The following is a 20,433-nucleotide window of genomic DNA, read 5'->3' on the forward strand; positions in this document are numbered from 1 at the left end:
ACTTTGTCTTTTAAAAGAATAAATTTAACAAAATAAATTATAATATGAAGTGCTTGGCATAAGATAATGACGTGGCACAAAATGTAAATAGTTCAGAAGAATGCATTGGAAGTTGTGATTGCCTTCTTTGGTATAAGTCATAAATGTGGCTCAACACTATCTATCTGCAAGTCCTTCATACATATTGTTCAGATATGTCACTCACTGGAACATAATCACTGCAGGCAAACTGTCTCAACTTACACATCATTGCAACAACTACACCCAGTCAAGTGTATTATAAGTCAACTGTCACTCAATTTTACAATACAACCACAAACCACTTAGCAACACAGTGGTCTATTTTACTGGTCATTTTATTCTTAATAAGGACCATTTTGCTTCCATCAATTTAGAAGAGACTTGACTTATACTCTAAGTATGTCCAGTCATTGTGTTGATTTCTACCCGACACAAAATATGGAAGAATGGAGCATTACAAGTGTCATTTTCAGACCAGTAAAAGGATTATGACAACCCACGTGGATGCATAAATGACTGTTGCATCACTTTCCTCCTCATTCCGTTTACAAAGAGCATCTGGACACCAGAAGGAACCACACAAAAAAGCAATATAGCAATTAACATGCACAATAATTTCAGGCATTAAATGTTCACTTCGAGAGAAATAAAAAATGACACTGAAATTTACATCACAGCTTAAGCGTTTAATTCCAATCTGAGTTGCAGAAAGTGCTAAGAATGGGTGCATGGATCTAGTTCCAGGAACAGTTCATGCAGATGAAAAAAATGTAGAAAAGCAACTACAAACGTCAACTAGCTCCTGGTTTGAAATAAAATATACTGATACTTTTTTCACATTTTCTTGACAAAACCGAAAAACTTTTGCATCACTAATTATTTGTCCATAAAATGGTCTCAGCAGACTTGCTTTTGTAACAAGCCTTTTCAAAGTACCACCAACTCCACCACAGGGAGATTTATCATGGATAGTTGCATATTCATGATTGCATATATTCAAAAAATTCTTGCAGTTTTTGTACAGTGCAGCACAACCATCTGTGAAATATTCAATATCACTTATAGGCAATTCAACTTCTTGTTTCAAAGCTGCCATACAGTCTTCTGCATTTGACGAAACATGGCTACATCACACACTAAATCATCAGAAATAATTCAGAGGTTTTTAGATTGCAAACTTTGGTCTTTCTTACAGTACACACAAACTGTGTGAAGAATATAACTGCCATTATTCCAGTAACAACCTTGTACTTAGTCTTGCACAACAAAGCGAAAATTTTCACTCAAGTCCACCAACATTAAAACAGACCTCTCTCGAAGAGTTTCTGTTCCCATTTTCAAATAATTACACTGAGATTTTGCAATGAAGGAATGAGGTGCAAGCTTCTCTACCTTCTGTATCAGCAATTCAAAAATGTCTGAGTGTATTTAATTGAAGAACCAAATTCATCCTGTCTGTTGAAACCCACTGGCTATATCAAGCTCTTTCGTCAGGCTCAAAATCTTCTATCTGATTTTACAGGTATTCCTGAAGTAGGGGTGTAGGAGGACATTTGTCAAACAGATGAAACAAACAGGTTCTGTGATTAATGTTGCAAGTTATTACTCACATTAAATCTTGGTAGCTTTTTCTTTTGATGAATTTTGTACACACATACAGAATGAGTACCGTATGCTCCTACTAGTACACACTGTTTTGGGCAAAGATAAGCAAATGTACAAAAGCCTACTTTGTTTTCAGGAAATTTCTGTTTGTGTAGAGAGTACAGTTCAACTGAATTACTTAAAAATCAGGAAGGAGACATCCTCCCTTGCAAACAGGACAGTGTACATGGGGTGGTCAAGGATTGGCGAATAGCAATTGCGTAAAAAACCAGGAATTGGATCCATCATCATATTTGTAGAGGGGGAATCCCCACTTCTGCAAGGAGACTGTCAATGGGACTAGTACGAAAGGCACCAATAGCCAGACATATCCCACAAAGGCAAACAGCATCAAGTATTTTCAAAACAGGAGGAGCCACCAAGGCATAAACATGAATACCTGGACCAGACCAAAGTACAGTGAAGATGGAGAGGAGCAGCACGGTCTGCACCCAAAGATGTGTGAGCCAGGAGGTGGAGAACATTGAGCTTCCGCATGCATGTAGTCTTTAGGTGACGAACATGGGGCAGTCAAGCAAGCCTTTTGTCAAAAATATGGCCCATGAAACAGGACTGTGCTACAACATCTAGGAGCAGGTCACCTAAATAAAGTTCTAGACTGGGATGTACAGTGGGTTGACGACGAAAATGCATAACCCGCGTTTTGGAGGGAGAAAACTGAAAGCCATGGGAGATGGTCCACGCAGAGGCCCATCAGATGGAGCCTTGGAGCCGGCGCTCAGCAGATGCTACCGAGTGGGAATTGCACCAGATGTAAAAATTGTCAACATACAACGCGGGGAAAACACAGTCCCGACAGAGGTTACAAGCCCACCAATGGTTCTGAGGAAGAGCATGACACTTAACACAGAACCCCATAGGATACCATTCTCCTGAATCTGAGGGGTGTTGAGTGAAGAGCAAACTCAAACCTGAAAGCCAGCAGTATAAAAACTCCCAGATAAAAATTGGAAGAGGACCACGATAGCCTCAGTGCAATGAAGTCCCGGAGTAGGAGGTGCAGTGGCAGGGGTTGCCGCATTAAGGCAGGCAGGTCAACATAAAGATGTGGCCTACCAGGAGCGAGGTAAACGTTGCAAATGGTGATTGCTGGGGTCTTCCATACCGTTACCGCTATTGCTTGGTTGGTTTGAAGACAGTATCTAGTCACTAATGACATTGATGCAAACCAAACTGCAGACCTCTCCAGATTCTATCCCAGGGCCGGCACAGCTGACAGAAGATCCAATAATCACAAAAAGATGGGGAGTGGTCATCACAGAAGTGTGTTTCCTGAAGAGCAAGATAGAATGCAGCAGAAGAGGAAACAAGTTGTTGAATTTCCAGTAGGTGACTGTAATATCTGCTGCAATTCCACTGGATTATCATATGGTGAGAATCCAAGGTAGACATAACAGCTAAGCAAAGGTCACATCACCAGGTCAGTGATTGTCACCAATGAGGATGGGGTGACATCCATAAAAACTGTGTCTGATTCAGGATGACGGGGAGGGGGCCAAGCCTCCTGGGAAGCCGGGAAAGGCTTGTCCTTTGACTTGCACTCCTGCTTATTCTTCTGCCTCAGAGGGAGGAAGGAGGTGGTATTACTAAGGGAACAGGTGGTAGCGATGTCAGAATTAGACATAGTGAGCTGCTTTGGGGCCGTCGGAGTGAGAGTTCCTCGTCTGACCCAAGGTTGCAGGCTTCCTATCCTGAAAATGGCCAGAAGGGGAATTCCAACAGGAAGCCCATTCCTAGCAGGAGCCTGAGAAGAATGTCTTCCCTGGCTAAGGAGGAGAAAGAGAAGCGGTTCCTTGAGGAGAAAGGGATGGGAGCCACCAAGTGTGAGGAAAGGGAAGAGGGCCAGATGTGGGCAAGCAGGAGGGGAAGACGTGATGGAGGCAAAGGTAGAGGAGATGTTCATGGGGTGAAGTCTGTCAGACTTCTTCTGGGCTTCAAAGTAGCCAAGAGAGTCAAGGATCTTCATTTTCTGAATTCTTTTTTCCTTCATATACACCAGACACTCAAGTAAGCAGGGAGAATGAAGTCCATAGCAGTTTACACAGATAGGCGAAGGGTTGCAAAGGTTATCCACATGAGGTGTGCAGCCACAGTCACCACAGAATGGAATGGCATTGCTTCGCGAGGACATGTGGCCAAACTTCAGGCAACAGAAGTAATGCGTGGGGGTGGAATCTATGGTTTCACATTGCATCTGTAGACCATTACCCTGACCTTTTCAGGCAGGTTATACCCCTCAAATGACAGGATAAAAGTGCCAGTTTCTATGTGATGGTCATTAGGACCTCATCTTAAGGAAATCGCCAAAGCGTGCGCGAATAATGAGTGAATGGGCAAATGTCTATAAGGTACATTACATATGTAGAATTGTGGACAGTTGGGAATGTGAGTCTCACGGGAAGCGTGCAAGAGATAAGTCCCTGCAGTCGTGCTATTCATGTGTGTCCTCGGTGGCTCAGATGGACAGAGCATCTGCCATGTAAGCAGGACATCCCGGGTTCGAGTCCCGGTCGGGGCACACATTTTGAGCTGTCCACATTGAGGTATATCAACAACACCAGTTGGCAGCTGAGGGTTTCAGTTGCTCGTCATTTATTCCAGGGAAAAGCTGCACGGTCAACAACAGTAATCTGTTCTTTCGAGAACAGTTACTGGCTTCATATATACAAGGTGAATAATACCCATCTGTGCCAACTTCAGTTTATACAGCAGTAGTGATTCCACATGGCATTAATTCATACAACTCCTAAATTATTTCAAATTAACTGGCAGTCCTCGACACACTATACCACCTAATCACATTATAATCATCCCAACCTATAACCTATAGGCCTAAAATTCAGAAAGTTTTCCAATTTTTTCCATTAACATATCGCAAATTTCATGCAATACTGCACACTGATTTCCTGCCAGATAAATTAAAATATGGTCTGCAACAACAACAATCAATCACTCGATGGATTACAATATACATAAGCGTGCTGAAAAGTAATGCTTCTGAATTTTTTATGTGAAAACCATCCTTTGTTAACATTCTACAATTTTATTCTTCATGTCTGTTTCTCAAGAATGTCACCCCAATGATAAACACATTTCTCCCAAAGAGACACCAATTTACTGATACCTTCATTACAGAATGTTTGAGTTTGTTGATGAAACCACATAACCTCTGCCTGTACTACTTCAGCAATCACCTCTGCTTGTACCGCTTCATCACTATCAAAGTGCAGTCCTCAAAAGGGTTCTTTAAGTTCTGGAAAGAGATGAAGATCAGATGGGGCCAAGTCGAAACTGTATGGAGGGTGGTCGATGGCAGTGAACCCAATGCGCTGGATTGCTGCTGATGTGACACCGCTCATGTGCGGTGTGGCATTGTCGTGCTGAAGGAGAGGATGTTCCACATATGGATGAACTCTTTGAATTCATGCTTTCAATTTTCTGAGCTGTTTCTCATGCAATGACAGTTACATTATATACAACGTGCTAGAATTCAGAGACCTCTAGCAGCAGAGGACTGCAACTTGTGTCAGCGAAATGGCAAAGTTGATTGAGTAATAAACATGATGTGTAAAACCTCAAACAATATTGAGAACCAAACAAAAGATTCACAGGTATTACTTTTCAGTGACTCTTATTCATTTATTTTGCATTCATTAAAGTGCAACTTTGGCTGTGTAACTATTTTTGAATTATTACGCCAAATAGCCCACCAAATGGCCATATTTGAATTACAGTCCAAACATTGGATGGTAGAAGAATTACTAGACTTCCTGCACAACTTAAATCTTTTTACCAACTCAAATTTCTTTTTCAGTTACAAAGCCATTTTTCTTAACCTTGGCCTCTATTCAGTAAAGTTCACATCCAAACCTCAGCCCATGTAAAACCAACCAAAAAGCGAAGTACCTCAGTTTCAAAAGCAGCAATTAATTCCGCATAGCCGGCCGGAGTGGCCGAATGGTTCTAGGCGCTACAGTCTGGAACCACTCAACCTCTACAGTCGCAGGTTCGAATCCTGCCTTGGGGCTTGGATGTGTGTGATGTACTTAGGTTAGTTAGGTTTAAGTAGTTCTAAGTTCTAGGGGACTGATGACCTCAGATGTTAAGTCCCATAGTGCTCAGAGCCATTTTGAACTTCCGCATAAATATTCACTTTCCTTCACCCTAGGCATCTGTGGAAAACATAATTGCTCTCAAACAATAAATATTTAAACATCTATAGCAACACCATCTATCATGCTTTTCTCCTTCACAACTGTTGCACAGATCTTGCCCACATACAAATGTCCCAGACTGTCTCCTCCTCCCACCCACTGACAAATATAACAGCTTCCACTCATAAAAGATTCAGAAGTGCCCCCTTTGTCACTCTATACCACCCAGGTCTCAAATACCTCAATACATTACTCCACAAAGGTTACGGCTTTCTCAGTGCAAGCCCTGAAATGAGATCATCTCTGATAGCCTTTCTACACCGTCCACAACCACCTTCCATTGCCCTCCTAACCTCCATAACATCTGTATCCTTCCCAGACCAATATCCTTACTTTTCCTGCCATAAAACTTTGTCCCATACACCCTCTGTCCACCTTTTCCTCCTGTCACATCACTTGTAAAACCTACAATATCAAATACAGAGCAACATGTGAAACCATACATGCCATTTACCAACCAAAACATTCACGGTACAACTTTTTCAGATAAAAATAAAAACTGCTAAATTGATTGAGATCTATGACTGCACCCACAAACTCTTACCATGGAGACACCCAGTATACGAGGTGCTTAACATTGCTCAAGAGAGCCGAGTTCTTGCCACACCACATTCTTCATCATATGGGTTGTCTGAGTCCTCTATACAGAACTCGCTTCTCTGAATTCGGGAGAGACAAGTTCAACATACTCTCATTCCTCGCAACCCTTTTGGGATTTAACCACAGGTAACAATCAGTCTATTTTTTTTCTTCCACTGATAGTATTTTTCTGTTATTAGTATTTCATTACTTACCCAATTTTATATATATATATATTTTATCTTCGTCCTTCCATCTCTTTTGTTTTTCCCCCAATACCTTTCCTGTTTTCCTCTCAGTTCTTAATAGTAATACACATAAAACTTCTCATTTTACTTCCTCTTAATCCATCTTTAGTTCTCTATCTGTCTGTCTGTCTCCTATCACCTTTGAACTGATGCTGACACACCAACCATGCTCCCTTTCTCTGACAACTATCCTTCATCATTGTCTCCTCAGTTCTTCCGAAACTACCGATATCATATGCAGTTGTATCCCATAATGTAATGATAATGTGGCGTGCCACATGTAATGTGTGTGCAAACAGAAAGTGAAGAAAATACTGATGGTATACATTTGATGTTTCTATTACTTTTTGGTATGTAAGATGTGGAGACAGACTGATCTGTAGAGCAGCCCAAGGTCTAGATGAATGTGAAATCTTAGCTATGGCAACATATTGGTCTGTAGTGTAGCCCGATGTCTATGTTAGGTTGAAAGATGAGTTTAATTGCGAGATGTTGAAGTAGTATTGAACACTTAAGATAACCTGCACTCCACTGTACTCAGTAGTGATTGATTCTTAACCTGGAGTGTGAGTGACCTGCTCCTCCTTCACAATCTTCTGAAATTTCGCTATCCCTTTTTCTCCTCTAAGGAAGAAATTAAAATTTTCAAAAGCTAGGAATAGCTACCTGCATTTTTAAATGTGTATTTTGAGTACTGTAATTTTGTCTACTGAAGGGGTGTACTGACCAACCATTAACACATAACAAAGACTTAACAATTGTTCAATGAGCAATACCTTGAACTTTTACTTTATGCATGTTGGTTTCCTTCTGTTTCAAACTTCATAACCAGTACTCTAGTTCCAGAAGTACGGACATTGTATGCACAGACAGACTGTTTTCAGCTTTCCACTCACGCTGAAGATTTCATTTTGGTATATAACGGATGTGACCTAACACTGATGTGTGACATGAGAATTTCATTGGTTTGACTCTAACCAGACTGTGAGGCATTACTGGATTTATGCCTCTGTTTACTGCCAGTTTTAACTTTCCGAATCTGCTATACCTCTTGACATCCATTTGTTTTTCTGCGTCCACTACGTTAAACCTGCTTTGAGAGCTCGCAATCAACTGATAAACATAATATTGGTCAGTTCTTCCTTAAGGACCCAAAAAGAATGAGGAAATAAATATTCCACTGAATAATATCACAGTTACAGAAAAACAAGACTACATCAAAGGACACATTGTGAAATAGGAGTTAAACTCAGCTGGGAGTGTGTCACTGACAATACTTCAAAGTGTGGTTGGGATCCAAAAAGTGTACAAACACAATGCCATTTCTAACAGCATTTGAGGAAGATGAATAGATAAGTCATTGAAGTATTGTCCACAAAAACATCATCATTAATTTGACAAGAAAGCCCTAAAACTCTGCTTCACTCACTCAGGCCAACAAACCGAAAAAAACCACACTGCATACATGGCTCATTAGTGGAGTTTGCATCATATCTGCTGAATTATATTGTTGCATCACTGCACAAGTGCCACTTTCAGTTATCAGCAGTGCTACCTCAGTTGAGAATACACCCATATCAACATTCCCAAAACAAATACACAACACCAATTAGTCACAAATCTTTGAAAAAATTAATACATCTAGTACGGGAGTGTGTAGAGGAAATCTATTGCAGAGTAACGATCAGTATACAAATATCAGGGAATTTGGAAGTCAAAAAAAGTAAACCCAACTGGAATACAACTTGAAAATATAATGAATGGGCTTGTGTATGCTGACAATTTTAAATAAGTGGCAGCAAAGAGGACTTGCAGTTCACAATAACTTCTTACAGAAATATTACGAGGAAAATAGATTTTCAAATTAATGAGGATACAACGGAGTACATGGTCATGAGCAAGGTACCAATGATAGTACTATATTGACAGTTGCTGAAGTGCCTATTAAAATAACAGACATATGCATGTATCAGAAGCAATTTTAGCAAGCAGAACAGAATGGAAATTTAGATTAAGGCAAGGATTGCAGCAGCAAATAAAGAGCTTACAGGATGTGCTGTGCAGTAGCGCAGTTACGACATGAAATCAGACTAGGCCCTACTAAAGTGTAGCACAATATGGCCCTGAAACACTTATACTACAAAAAACAAATGAACAAAAACTGCTAGTCTTCGAGAGAAAGACATTAAGGAAAATATTGGGCCCCAGTCATATGAATGGGATATGTTAGAAAACCAGGAACTAGCAGACCAATACTCACAAAGCTGATTTTGTCCAAAAGATTAAGAAAAGAGGACTGAGGTGGGCACATCACCTAATTAGGATGGAGGAAGAAAGACTACCTATAGAAGGCAGCAGGGGACAAGGAAGACTACAGATAAGATGGAAGAGGAGAGTGGACAATAAAAGTGAAGAACTGAAATGACTGGTGGAGGAATGTACAGAATGCATCCAGTCTCCCAGGCCAAAGTAACAATTATAAAGCAAAGCAAGTAGAAGTCTTCCTCTGCTGACTAGGGTTTCCCATAGGTCGGCCTCATTCCATGGATCTACAGGACTAACTGTTGTCCTATCTTTTTGGTGGTCATCCACGATATGTAACATGTGGCACTTTTACACTGCCTGTGTTGAAATACTATTAGTGACTTCATCTAATTTGTAGCGAGATACTGATCAGTATTGAGGTCTAGTTTAAGTTGGAAGGTGTCAGTGTAGCTGAGAAATGGCGACGCCAGTGAATGTAAATATTCAATCTTTATCTGTAGCATAGCTGGAGGTTCATGTTACCTCTCAAGCCTATGATTTAATTTTAACTTTGATTAGTATTAATTACATGTTTGTGCATATCATCCCCTGGAACTGAAATGTTTTTTCCTCCAAATATTCAGTTTCATCAGACTCAAGTGACTAGTATGATACAATCATTATGTTAAATATTTCGCCTAATATTGCTCCTATGATCAAAAAATATTTTTACATCACTGGCTATATACAAATTAGTTGTTGCTATATTATAACTTGCAATGAGGGCTCTCGACAGGAATTAAAATACACATAGACAGCCCCTCAAAATTTTAATCCTTCCTGGTTTACTTAATTGACCTACAATTTGCCAAACTAGATTATGTGTGAAGACTATCCACCCACTGTGCTAGAAAATACATGGTAAAATTGCTCTCCTACCATCTCATATTATGTGATGGCTCTGCTACTATAGGCTACACAATGAATTAGGGTACTGGTGTTGCCCTTGCCCTACTGCTTTTCTAAGCTCAATTTGGCACCAAAAGCGCCATCGCATCAAACATAAATAACTGACAGTAGTACACAACTATGTACATTTATCTTAATGAAATTATCAATAAATGAACAAATGTACTCAAATAAACAGTCACAGCTGAAATTTTTCATGTGAGCTATAGTGGAACTGGGTAAATGTAGATAAAACTTGTATGCTTGCATTATTCCACAGTGATTATATATCATAATCACTGGCTGGTTTTGTAGTACTTTGAAACAGGTTAAAATATGGTACTGGTTGTGGCGGCATACTTTCTAAAAAAAAAAAAAAAAGAGAGAGGACAGGGAAAGGTAAGTTAGGATGCTTCTTTTGTCACTATTGATGACATAAGGGTCAATCCATACAAAAGTGGTCCAGCACTGGTGGCTTGGTCATCTCAGAAAATTTTTATATTTGCTGGGTGATTTCCCCAATGTTTAGTGGTCACAAAAATATTTTTTAAGAAATTTATTGTTACTTATTTTGAAATAGCAGCCATATTTGTTCCAGGCCGCATGTGTTTTTTCCTATTTGCAAGCATCTACATTTTTTATAATTCTTCAGTAGGCCTAGTGGATTGTCCTAAGCCTTTCAGACAAAATGCATTTAGTTCAACACAGTCTGGGCTACAAATTAACATCATTATCACTTATCTGAATGTATTCTTTAATATATTTTTAATAGTTCCAAGTTATCAGCCACAAATTGAAAAAACTCAATTTTTGAACAGTAGTTTTCTAAAGAAAGATTAATTTCTCAGCTTTAATATTTTTTCTACTATTAAACTGTATATAGTATCAATGGTGAGCAGCTTACACTTAAAAAAATACACTATTTTTAAAAATTGATTTTTTTTAATTTTTCCATTTTGGGGCATGCAATATTATTGTTGGGGGACCAGATAAAAATCTGAAAATTTCACAGTTAATAGACATTTATGATATCAAACTTCAGTATAAATTCCAACTTTGAGATTCAGTTTGAAGTTATGGAAAAAAGATTACAAACACAAGTCAAAAATACATTTCTTAACATCTGCGATGTCTGGTAGGCTAATCAAATAAAGTAAACCAACTGCATAATGTAACACACAACATTACACTAGCTAATGATTATTTGTCGAAACACTGCTGTGGTAATTGTTTCAGCAGGCTAACAATTGCATCTGCAAGTCTACACAAGTCTGATTGTTGTCTTCCCCCTTAAACCAACAGTTGTCTAATCACACTTATTTAGCTAGAAGTTCTTGGTGTGCAGTTGAAAAATTGTGTCTCAGTGTTCTGTTGGCGATATTGTTAATGAAGCATGTCATAAAAGTGTGTGTGGAGTGTATCCTAAAGACATTACTTTAATCGAAGATTACAGTGAAGAAGAAAAAGTGTTGTTTTACTTACGAGTCAGCCCAGATGTCAAATCAACATGCAAGTACCATGAAACGAAATACTTAAAAACACTTCATCACCTTTTTGGTCAGTCTCACACGGACCTTTTTGAGAAACATAAGAAACCTAAAGGTCTGCGAGAAATAACATTTGACCAGTATTCTAAAAATAAAAGCCCTTTTGTCAATCTCATACCAGGAAAATCACTGTGACCAACATGTTATTCTAAGATATTTGTAATTCAGAAGAGAAAGGATAGTGGAACCTCAGATACAGAATTTTGTGACTTATCAGCAACCATTAAAAAAGTAGATACAGCTTGTGAAATCCTGTGTATGTCGCTTGCTAGTAAAATTAGAAAACTAAATCAAGATAAAAGACCAAGTGCCTTGAATACAAAAATTGAGAAAGTGGCAGCTACAGTCAAAAAGAATTTGGAAGTTTCATTTCAAAATACAATTTGTACTAAAACATATGGAAGTTCTAAAACTTCACCCGAATAGATTTGATAGAAAAACTAAGAACTAAATGCAGTACTTCAAACAAAGAGGATAAAATGAAGATTATCAGTTTACTGCCGAATTCTTGGAGTTGAGAAAAAGTTAGTGATGAATTTAATGTGACAGAACGTCTTGTTAAGTTAACAAGGTAATTAGTAAAAGAACAGGGAATTTTACCAGCATTACAAAAGAAAAGTGCATCTAATTTGGTAGATGAAAACACAATCAATAAAGTTATTAAGTATTATGACGATGACAATAACAGCCGTTTGACGTCGCAAAAAAGACTGTTTCTGTGAAAGAAAATGGTTCTAAGATTCAAAGACAAAAAAGGGTAATACTGTGTAATTTAAATGAACTATTCACTGAATTTAAAAAAGAAAATTCTGACATTAAAATTGGAAGATCAAAGTTCTGTGAGTTGAGACCAGGACGGGGTATTGTTGTAGGGGCATCTTGCGCCCATAATGTTTGTGTTTGTTTGTATTATCAGAATGTAAAGTTGATGATGGATGGGGCCAATCTTAGAGTTGACTATAAAGACCTTTTGGAAGTTCTGGTATGCAATATTGACAGTTACAATTGTATGATCAAGGGAAAATGTGAAGATTGTCCAGGCAAACAAGCCTTACATGACATGTTTGAAGAATCCGAAGAAGACGATTTGATGTCTGACAATATAAACTACAAACAATGGGTGACACAAGACAGAACTGAAATAGTGACAATCATAAAATAACGAGAAGAGTTTTTTGAAATGTTGGTGGCTAACCTTGAAAATCTGAAAATGCATCATTTTACTACAAAAGCTCTAAGTAAATTTTTGAAAGACAGAAAGCAAACCTCGGCAGCTGATGAATGCTTAGTTCTTGCTGACTTTTTGGAAAATTATTTCTTTGTTGTACAAGATGAAGTACTTGGGCACCACTGGGCAAACAAACAAACCACAGTTCATCCATTTGTATTCTATTGTAAAGATCAAGATAAGCTAATGAGCCACAGCTTTTGTGTCATAAGTGACTACCTTGAACACAACACTACAGCAGTGCACATTTTTCAACAAAAATTAACAAACTACATTAAACATCACCACCTTTCCATAAAAAAAACTGGTTTACTTTTCAGTTGGGGGCAGCAAGTCAATATAAAAACAACAACAGAATTTATTAACACCTCTTTTCATAAAGAAGATTTTGGGTTTGGTTTAGAATGGTACTTTTTCGCTTCATGCCAGGGGAAGAATGCTTGTGATGGTGTCTGGGGTACAACAAAGTGAGCTGACACAAAAGCATGTCTGCAGCGGACCGATGACAATCCCCATAACACCTCAAGAAATGTTTGAATTCTGTAAAAAACATATCAAAGGCATTACCGATGTTTCTGTACAATGTGAGGAAATACAAAAAGTCTATGACAGTGTCTTGAAGAAAAGGTACAACACTTGTCAGAAGATTAAAGGCACTCAATCTTTTCATTGTATTGTTCCCCATTCACATAAGTTACTGAACTGTAAGAGCACATCAACTTCGCCTGGAAGTGAACTTCAGTGTGGAAAACTTGTACAACTGGTTCTTCAAAATAAAGACATAGTGGCTTGTGTTTACAATGAACAGTGGTGGATTGGCGAATTTGATAATACTGACTGTCAAAACCAAGATGTACATGTTGTATTTTATCACCTTCCAGGACCAAGGACATCTTTAAAAAACTTGAGAAGGATCAAGTTTGGATGTACTAAGGAAGCTGTCTCCAATGGAATTTACAACTGTGACTGGGCGAACTTATAATCTAACACCCAAACTGAGTGAACAAATTTCTCAAATGTTCAATGAGCAATGTACTAAAAACAAATAACAAGAGAACAATATAATGTAATTAGTAGGATTATTTTCAATAAAAAAGTAAGTAATCATAGATATGTTCAAATTATATACTGTAATTGATATATTTTATTCCATAAGCTTAGATATCACAGATGTATTTTTGACTCGTGTTTGTAATTTTTTTCCCCATAACTTCCAACTGAATCTCTAAGTTGAAATTTATACTTAAGTTTGATATCATAAAGATCTATTAACTGTGAAATTTTCAGGTTTTTATCTGTCCCCCAACAAAGATATTGCAGGCCACAAAATGGAAAAATTAAAATAGTCTATTTTTAAAATAGTGTATTTTTTAAGCATAAGCTGCTCACCATTGATACTCTATAAAAAGTATATAATATATAGTCTAATAGCAGAAAAAATATTAAAGCTGAGAAATTAATCTCTTTTGGAAAACTACTGTTCAAAAATTGAGGTTTTTTTTTAATTTGTGGCTGATAACTTTGAACTATTAAAAATCTATTAAAGAATACATTCAGCTAAGTGATAAGGATGTTAATTTGTCGCCCAGATTGTGTTGAACTAAATGCATTTTATCTGAAAGGCTTTGGACAATCCACTAGCCTGCTGAATAATAGTAAAAAATGTAGATGCTTGCTAATACGAAAAAACGCATGCAGCCTGGAACAAATATAGCCACCATCTCAAATTAATAAGCAATAAATTTTTGTAAAAAAAATTTTCTGAGGTGGTCAAGCAACCAATTACTTTGTTCTTGGGCCACTTGGTATGGATTGACCCATACGGGACAAACACAGGCTCATTTGGGCAAGAACGGGGAAACAACTCAGTCAGTGCCATGTTCAAGGAACCAATACAGCATCATACGAAGTGATTTAGAGGGCACACAAAATACCAAGATCAAAATAGACAGGCAGGGTTTCAAAACCAGCAACACTGAAATGGATGACTGATGTCATAATATCTGCACCATCTCCTTCAATCTGATGTGCCAAGGATTACTGACAAACGTTCTAATTTGTAGATATGTAGATAGTGATGACAAAATATATGCCTTTAGGCAGACACTAGATAGCAGCTCAAGTGGAGTGCGTACCCATAGAACATGTTGATATGTGCAGAAGTATGCTAACAGCCCTTCAAATCTGCACAACTACAAATAAGGTACTGACATCTGTACACCAGTTATCAGAATAGACATTCAGTCACGATAAATCGCAAAATTAATCCAATACAATGGGATAATGTTAAACCATTAGCTGGTCTAGTATTGTAACGTTAAGAACAAGTGAATAGTGATAGAGACTTGAAAATTCAAAAATCGTTGTTAAATAGAGCATGTAATGCTGACAAGAAAAGCTGTCAAACATCCACCATAATACTACACACTGAAATACGATTCAGTCATAGCAACACCATTCGTTAGCCAAATGGTGCAGAATGAATTGGATGTAATGTTTAGGAATTAATGTAGCAACGTAGGCGACGGAGAAAAGGCAACAATGGCATTCGTCAGTGGCATTCAGGAGAGTTACTTATGTTCTGTAGTATATAATTTAAGATTTTCTTATTGTGCCTCGGCTACTTTCTTGAACACCAATCGGGTACTTCCATCGAAGTAAAACGAGGCCGTTCCTACATAGAAAGTTATGAATTAAATTCAGAAGCCGACAGTTTTTTCAACAGGCCTCAATGATAGATGCTGAGCTATCTCCAATCAAGGAAACGATCTAATCACCATAAAAATGCAATATTTTCGGCCAGTAAACACACTATTTTAAACACGTAAGGTTAATTGAATCCTGAGTCAATAACACTCCTGTTAATTAACTGGCACCGTTATTTGAAACTGACACTTACTTTTCTTCTTCTTTCCGCGGCGTATTCTCACAGGACAAAGAAAAGCCATAACGCAACCGCATTATTTACCATACACTTTCGGCCATTACCCTTACACTATCGACAGTGACAGATATCGATATCGGAAATTCCATAGCTATAATTACAGTATCGACTTCCAGATCGAATACGGAGTGACAATTGAATTTCAATCGATCGTTGGAAATGGAAGTTTGGGCCTGACTATGATTTTGGATTGGATTGTTTTGGGGGAGTACACCAGACAGCGAGGTCATCGGTCTCATGGGATTAGGGAAGGACGAGATTTGCCTGCAGCGATTTAGGGTAATCACGGAACACCTAAATCAGGATGGCCGGATGAGGGATCGAACCGTCGTCCTCCCGAATGCGAGACCAGTGTGCTAGCCACTGCGCCACCTCGCTCGGTCCTGACTGTGAATCGTACACGAATAGCCGGGCGTGGTGGTCTCGCGGTTCTAGGCGCGCGGTCCGGAACCGCGCGACTGCTACGGTCGCAGGTTCGAATCTTGCCTCGGGCGTGGATGTGTGTGATGTCCTTAGGTTAGTTAGGTTTAAGTAGTTCTAAGTTCTAGGGGACTGATGACCACAGCTGTTAAGTCCCATAGTGCTCAGAGCCATTTGAACCATTTTTTTTCGTACACGAATAGCCGGGTTTCATGTGACCTTCGCCCCGACCAAAATGCAACGAACTGTAATGCACAAAATTTTTAAAAAGGCAGTTAGCGGACTAATCGTGCAAATCGGGAAATTCGGGTTCGAGTCCCAGTCCGGCACAAATCCTCATCGTCGACATTCCCTTTTACAGCTGATCTTATTCGCACATGTGAAAACTTTGCATGTACTTTTGTCAGAATGTCTGCTGCCAGTCTATTGATTGGTGTATAATTCGCTCTAACCATCTTTTTAACTAGCTGATGAATGTAATTGTACCTTGTCACTATGTGTTTTGATTGTCCATAAAATCCTGATTCATTAATAAATTTGATAGCTCTTTGGTTATCTATTTGCAAAACAGAAATCAGGATTTATTAGCAGCTGCAATTTCTTTCAGAAATTGATTTAACCACATAAATGATAGGCACTTGCAGCGACATATTCTGTCTCCATTGAAGAAAGAGCAACATGCTGCTGTAATTTACTTTTCCGCGCTACTGGCCCTGTAATGAACTTAAGTAGGATGCCACTTGTTGATCATCTTGTGCTTCTGTTCCCACCAATACAAGCATTACTGTATTACAATTTTCATTCCAGTCAAACTTAATCTCATCTATTATTATAATTTATGGTACTTGAATGTTAGCAATGTTAATGTGCTTATGTTGATGACTCTTGATCCCCGATGTGGCATTAACAGCATATGGTAAGTCTTGGACCTTGTGTTTAATACATCAAACTAGCAACCATTTCTCGATAGAGTTCATTATTATTACGAGGGGCTGAATCACCTGGTATCCATCCTGGTTCAGTTGGTAAAGACGCCATTTCTGCATCCAGTATGCTACTCTGAAAAGCCAAAGTAACTGGCAAACCTGCCAAATATCATGTAGGGCCCTCACGAGCAAGCAAAAGTGCTGCAATATGACATGGCGTGGACTCAACTAATGTGTGAAGCAGTGCTGGAGAGAGTTGACACCATGAATCCTGTAGGGCTGTCCATAAATCCTTAACAGTAAGACATGACGCATATCTCTTCTGAACAGCACGTCGCAATATAACTCAGATGCACTCAAATTTAATTTCTTGGGAGTTTGGTGGTCAGCTGAAGTGCTTAACACTTTCGCTGCGGCTGACGCTTATAAGCGTCAAAACAAGCTACGAGCCAGTGCGGCTAACGCTTATAAGCGTCCGCGCTCACTGTAGGATTACTCAGTTTAGCTGCAGCATCTAAGCTAGCATCAAAGCTTGTAAACTTTTGTTTTGTGTGGTCAGTTATCGAACATATATTGTTGGTAATGGCGGCTAATGAACCAACACCTGGACCTTCCAGTGTGAAAAGGAGCAGGAAAAGTTTTAAATTGACAGAGGAACAGTTACTTAGTGTACTAGAGGACAGTGGTTTTCCGTGTAGTGAGGTCTCGGCATACCACGGAGATTTTCATTTAGAAGCTGCAAAAGAATTGCAGAGTGATGATAGCGTGGAAGCACAGCTTTCGAATCTGTTTCGCGACCGTTCCGAATCTGACGATACGAATCACGACGATTGTGTGGAAATCGACGACGAAAAAGAGCCCGACCTGTCACACGGAGATAATCCAGGTGAGTCCTGGCATAAATAACCACATAATATGCAGTATCACCCATTCACGAAGGAAGAAGTTCTGCAAATTCATCTTGCTGGCAATTCTCCTATGGATTTCTTCAGATTATTGGTAACAGACGAATTGTTGCAACTTGTAGGTGACGAAATGAACGATAACGCAGTCAACAAATTGCTGAGCGAAAATACAAAAGAGGGATCTAGGATCTGTAAATGGAAACCTCTAAGTGTAGGCCATTAAGACCATTAAGTCAGTATAGAACATAATCCTACAAATCTTACAAGGTCTTGACGTCGGCCTGTAACTCAGGTGTCTTAGGAGCGTCGGCTCCGAGGGGTACCTGCCCTTTCAGAGTGCTACCGGCCCGCACTCGCACGTTGCCGGACCGCACTGGAGAGTTGCGCGCCCGCAGCGAAAGTGTTAAACACAGTAGAGTGTTCTTGGACTCACTCTGTAGCAATTCTGGCCGTGTTGGATGTCGCATTGTCCTGCTGGAATTTCCCAAGTCCGTCGGAATGCACAATGGACATGACTGGATGCAGTTGATCAGGCAGGATGCTTACTTATGTGTCACCTGTCAGAGTCGTATCTAGACGTATCAGTGGTCCCGTATCACTCCAACTGCGCATGCCCCACACAGAGAGAGCATCCACCAACCTAAACAACCAACTGCTGACATGCAGGGTCCATGAATTCATGAGGTTGTCTCCATACCTGTACACGTCCATTCGCTCAATACATTTTGAAACGATACTCGTCTGACGAGGCAACATTTTCCAGTCATCAATAGTCCAATGTAGGTGTTGACGTGCCCAGGCTAGGTGTAAAGCTTTGTATCGTGCTATCAGCAAAGCTGACATTTATTAAAGGCACATCACTGGAATCTGCAGCACTTGCGAAAGGGTTGCACTTCCGTCACTCTGAACGATTCTCTTCCGTCGTCCTTGGACCTCCGGTTCTTGCATGATCTTTCTCCAGCCGCAGCGATGTCGGAGATTTGATGTTTTAGCGGATTTGTGATATTCACGGTACATTCGTGAAATGGTCGTATGGGAAAATCCCCACTTCGTCGCTACCTCGGAGATGCTGTGTCCCATCGCTCGTGCACCGACAGTAACATCACGTTTAAACTCACTTAAATCTTTATAACCTGCCACTATAGCAGCAGTAACGATGTAACAACTGCGCTTGACACTTGTTTTATACATGCGTTACTGACTGCCTGTTTACACATCTCTGTATATGAATACGCATGCCTATACCACTTTCTTTGGCGCTTCGGTGTATATGTCACTAAAATTCTGTTCACAAGTGCAGACTGATTTAATTGAATACAGTTGTCAAATTTCTTGATTTGCAATTTCTAGAAGGAATCAACTTTTTCTGAAGTGATCGGAAAAGTTTACTCAACCTTTTTTTCTTTTTTTTATTTTATTTTATTTTTTTTTTACTATCGCACCAATAGCGGCCACAGCTAAGTACCAAGTTTTCACCATAGAGCATACGTGGATCTGAACAGCTTTCCCATGAATTACTTTCAGTAAGGCATTTTACAAGATATTCATACCAGAAATTTTTTAGGCTCAATTTAAACCACGCAATACACCCTCATTTACACACACATCCTGTACCATTGTCAAAGCCCTCTGACTAATGCATCTATATTTCTTCCTTCAAATTACCATTGAAAAATACTGTCTTCCCATCAAATTGTCTTGTACACCAATCACACTTGCCACATTCAACAAGTCTCTCGTCACTTCACATCTTGTAACAAGGCTAAATGTGTCAACATCAGGTGGCGCTCTTAATTAAAGGGCCTGTGGTGGAGCCACCCCAGAATATATATTTAAATAAATTTCTCAGTAACATTATAGAATTTAAATTATCTGTATGCACTGACTTATATCCAACACCAAAAATAATGCTGGTCAACATTTATGGAACTGTTGATATGTGATATCAAGCGATATTTCTCAGTTCGGTGGTTGCTAGTGTTCAGGCTGCACATTGAAATTCAGCTTTGCTGTATGTAGGTGAGGCTTATGTCAAAGGGCAATGAATAGGGTTGCTGAAACTTAGCTATCGAATCCCTGTTTCTGTACATCTCTATTATGCTTTGATGCATCATTAATCGACATTTATTGTTTTGATAGTGTTTTAGGCAGCTTTTTTGTTTCTGCTGTTGGTCTGCTATCGATTGTTGGCATTAAGTTTGAGAATGCCTCGCCAGAGTGTAGTAGAGTATAGTAACACAAGTATTACCACCTAACGAGGGTTTGACGAATGATTAGAGGAAAAAAGCAAGCGCAATATACATCATGCGCGAAATATGTTCCGTTCTTTGAGTTTCCTATCTTGCTGACTTCGGGTAACGAGCGCTATTAACAGCTTTTCTTTGGGAGCATGTTATGCATGAGTTTCGTGAGTTTTGCTTTCTTGTGAATAACAGCAGCATACGGTACTTTCGAAAACACAATATGAAATCAGTGTGCTATTTACAAGCTATGATTTTGAACAACCAGTTAGGATGAAAGTGAAGGAACTTGGTGTGCCCATAT

General features: G+C 39.1%; 1 protein-coding gene and 1 non-coding gene across 2 annotated transcripts in view; one reads left to right on the forward strand and one right to left on the reverse strand.

The window, feature by feature from the left end:
* LOC126100559 (SH3 domain-containing protein Dlish) overlaps positions 1 to 15,689 on the reverse strand; it is a 79,217-nt gene extending 63,528 nt beyond the window's left edge. Inside the window, exon 1 of the mRNA XM_049911178.1 lies at positions 15,594 to 15,689. Coding sequence (XP_049767135.1) covers positions 15,594 to 15,642 — 49 coding nt within the window. The 5' untranslated portion in view covers positions 15,643 to 15,689. The remainder of the gene's footprint in view (positions 1 to 15,593) is intronic.
* Trnat-ugu (transfer RNA threonine (anticodon UGU)) lies at positions 4,131 to 4,204 on the forward strand. The gene has a single exon. It is a non-coding gene; the product is annotated as a tRNA-Thr (tRNA).
* Positions 15,690 to 20,433: the final 4,744 nt, after the last annotated feature.

Source organism: Schistocerca cancellata, chromosome 9 (assembly GCF_023864275.1).
Source record: "Schistocerca cancellata isolate TAMUIC-IGC-003103 chromosome 9, iqSchCanc2.1, whole genome shotgun sequence".
NCBI lineage: Eukaryota > Metazoa > Arthropoda > Insecta > Orthoptera > Acrididae > Schistocerca > Schistocerca cancellata.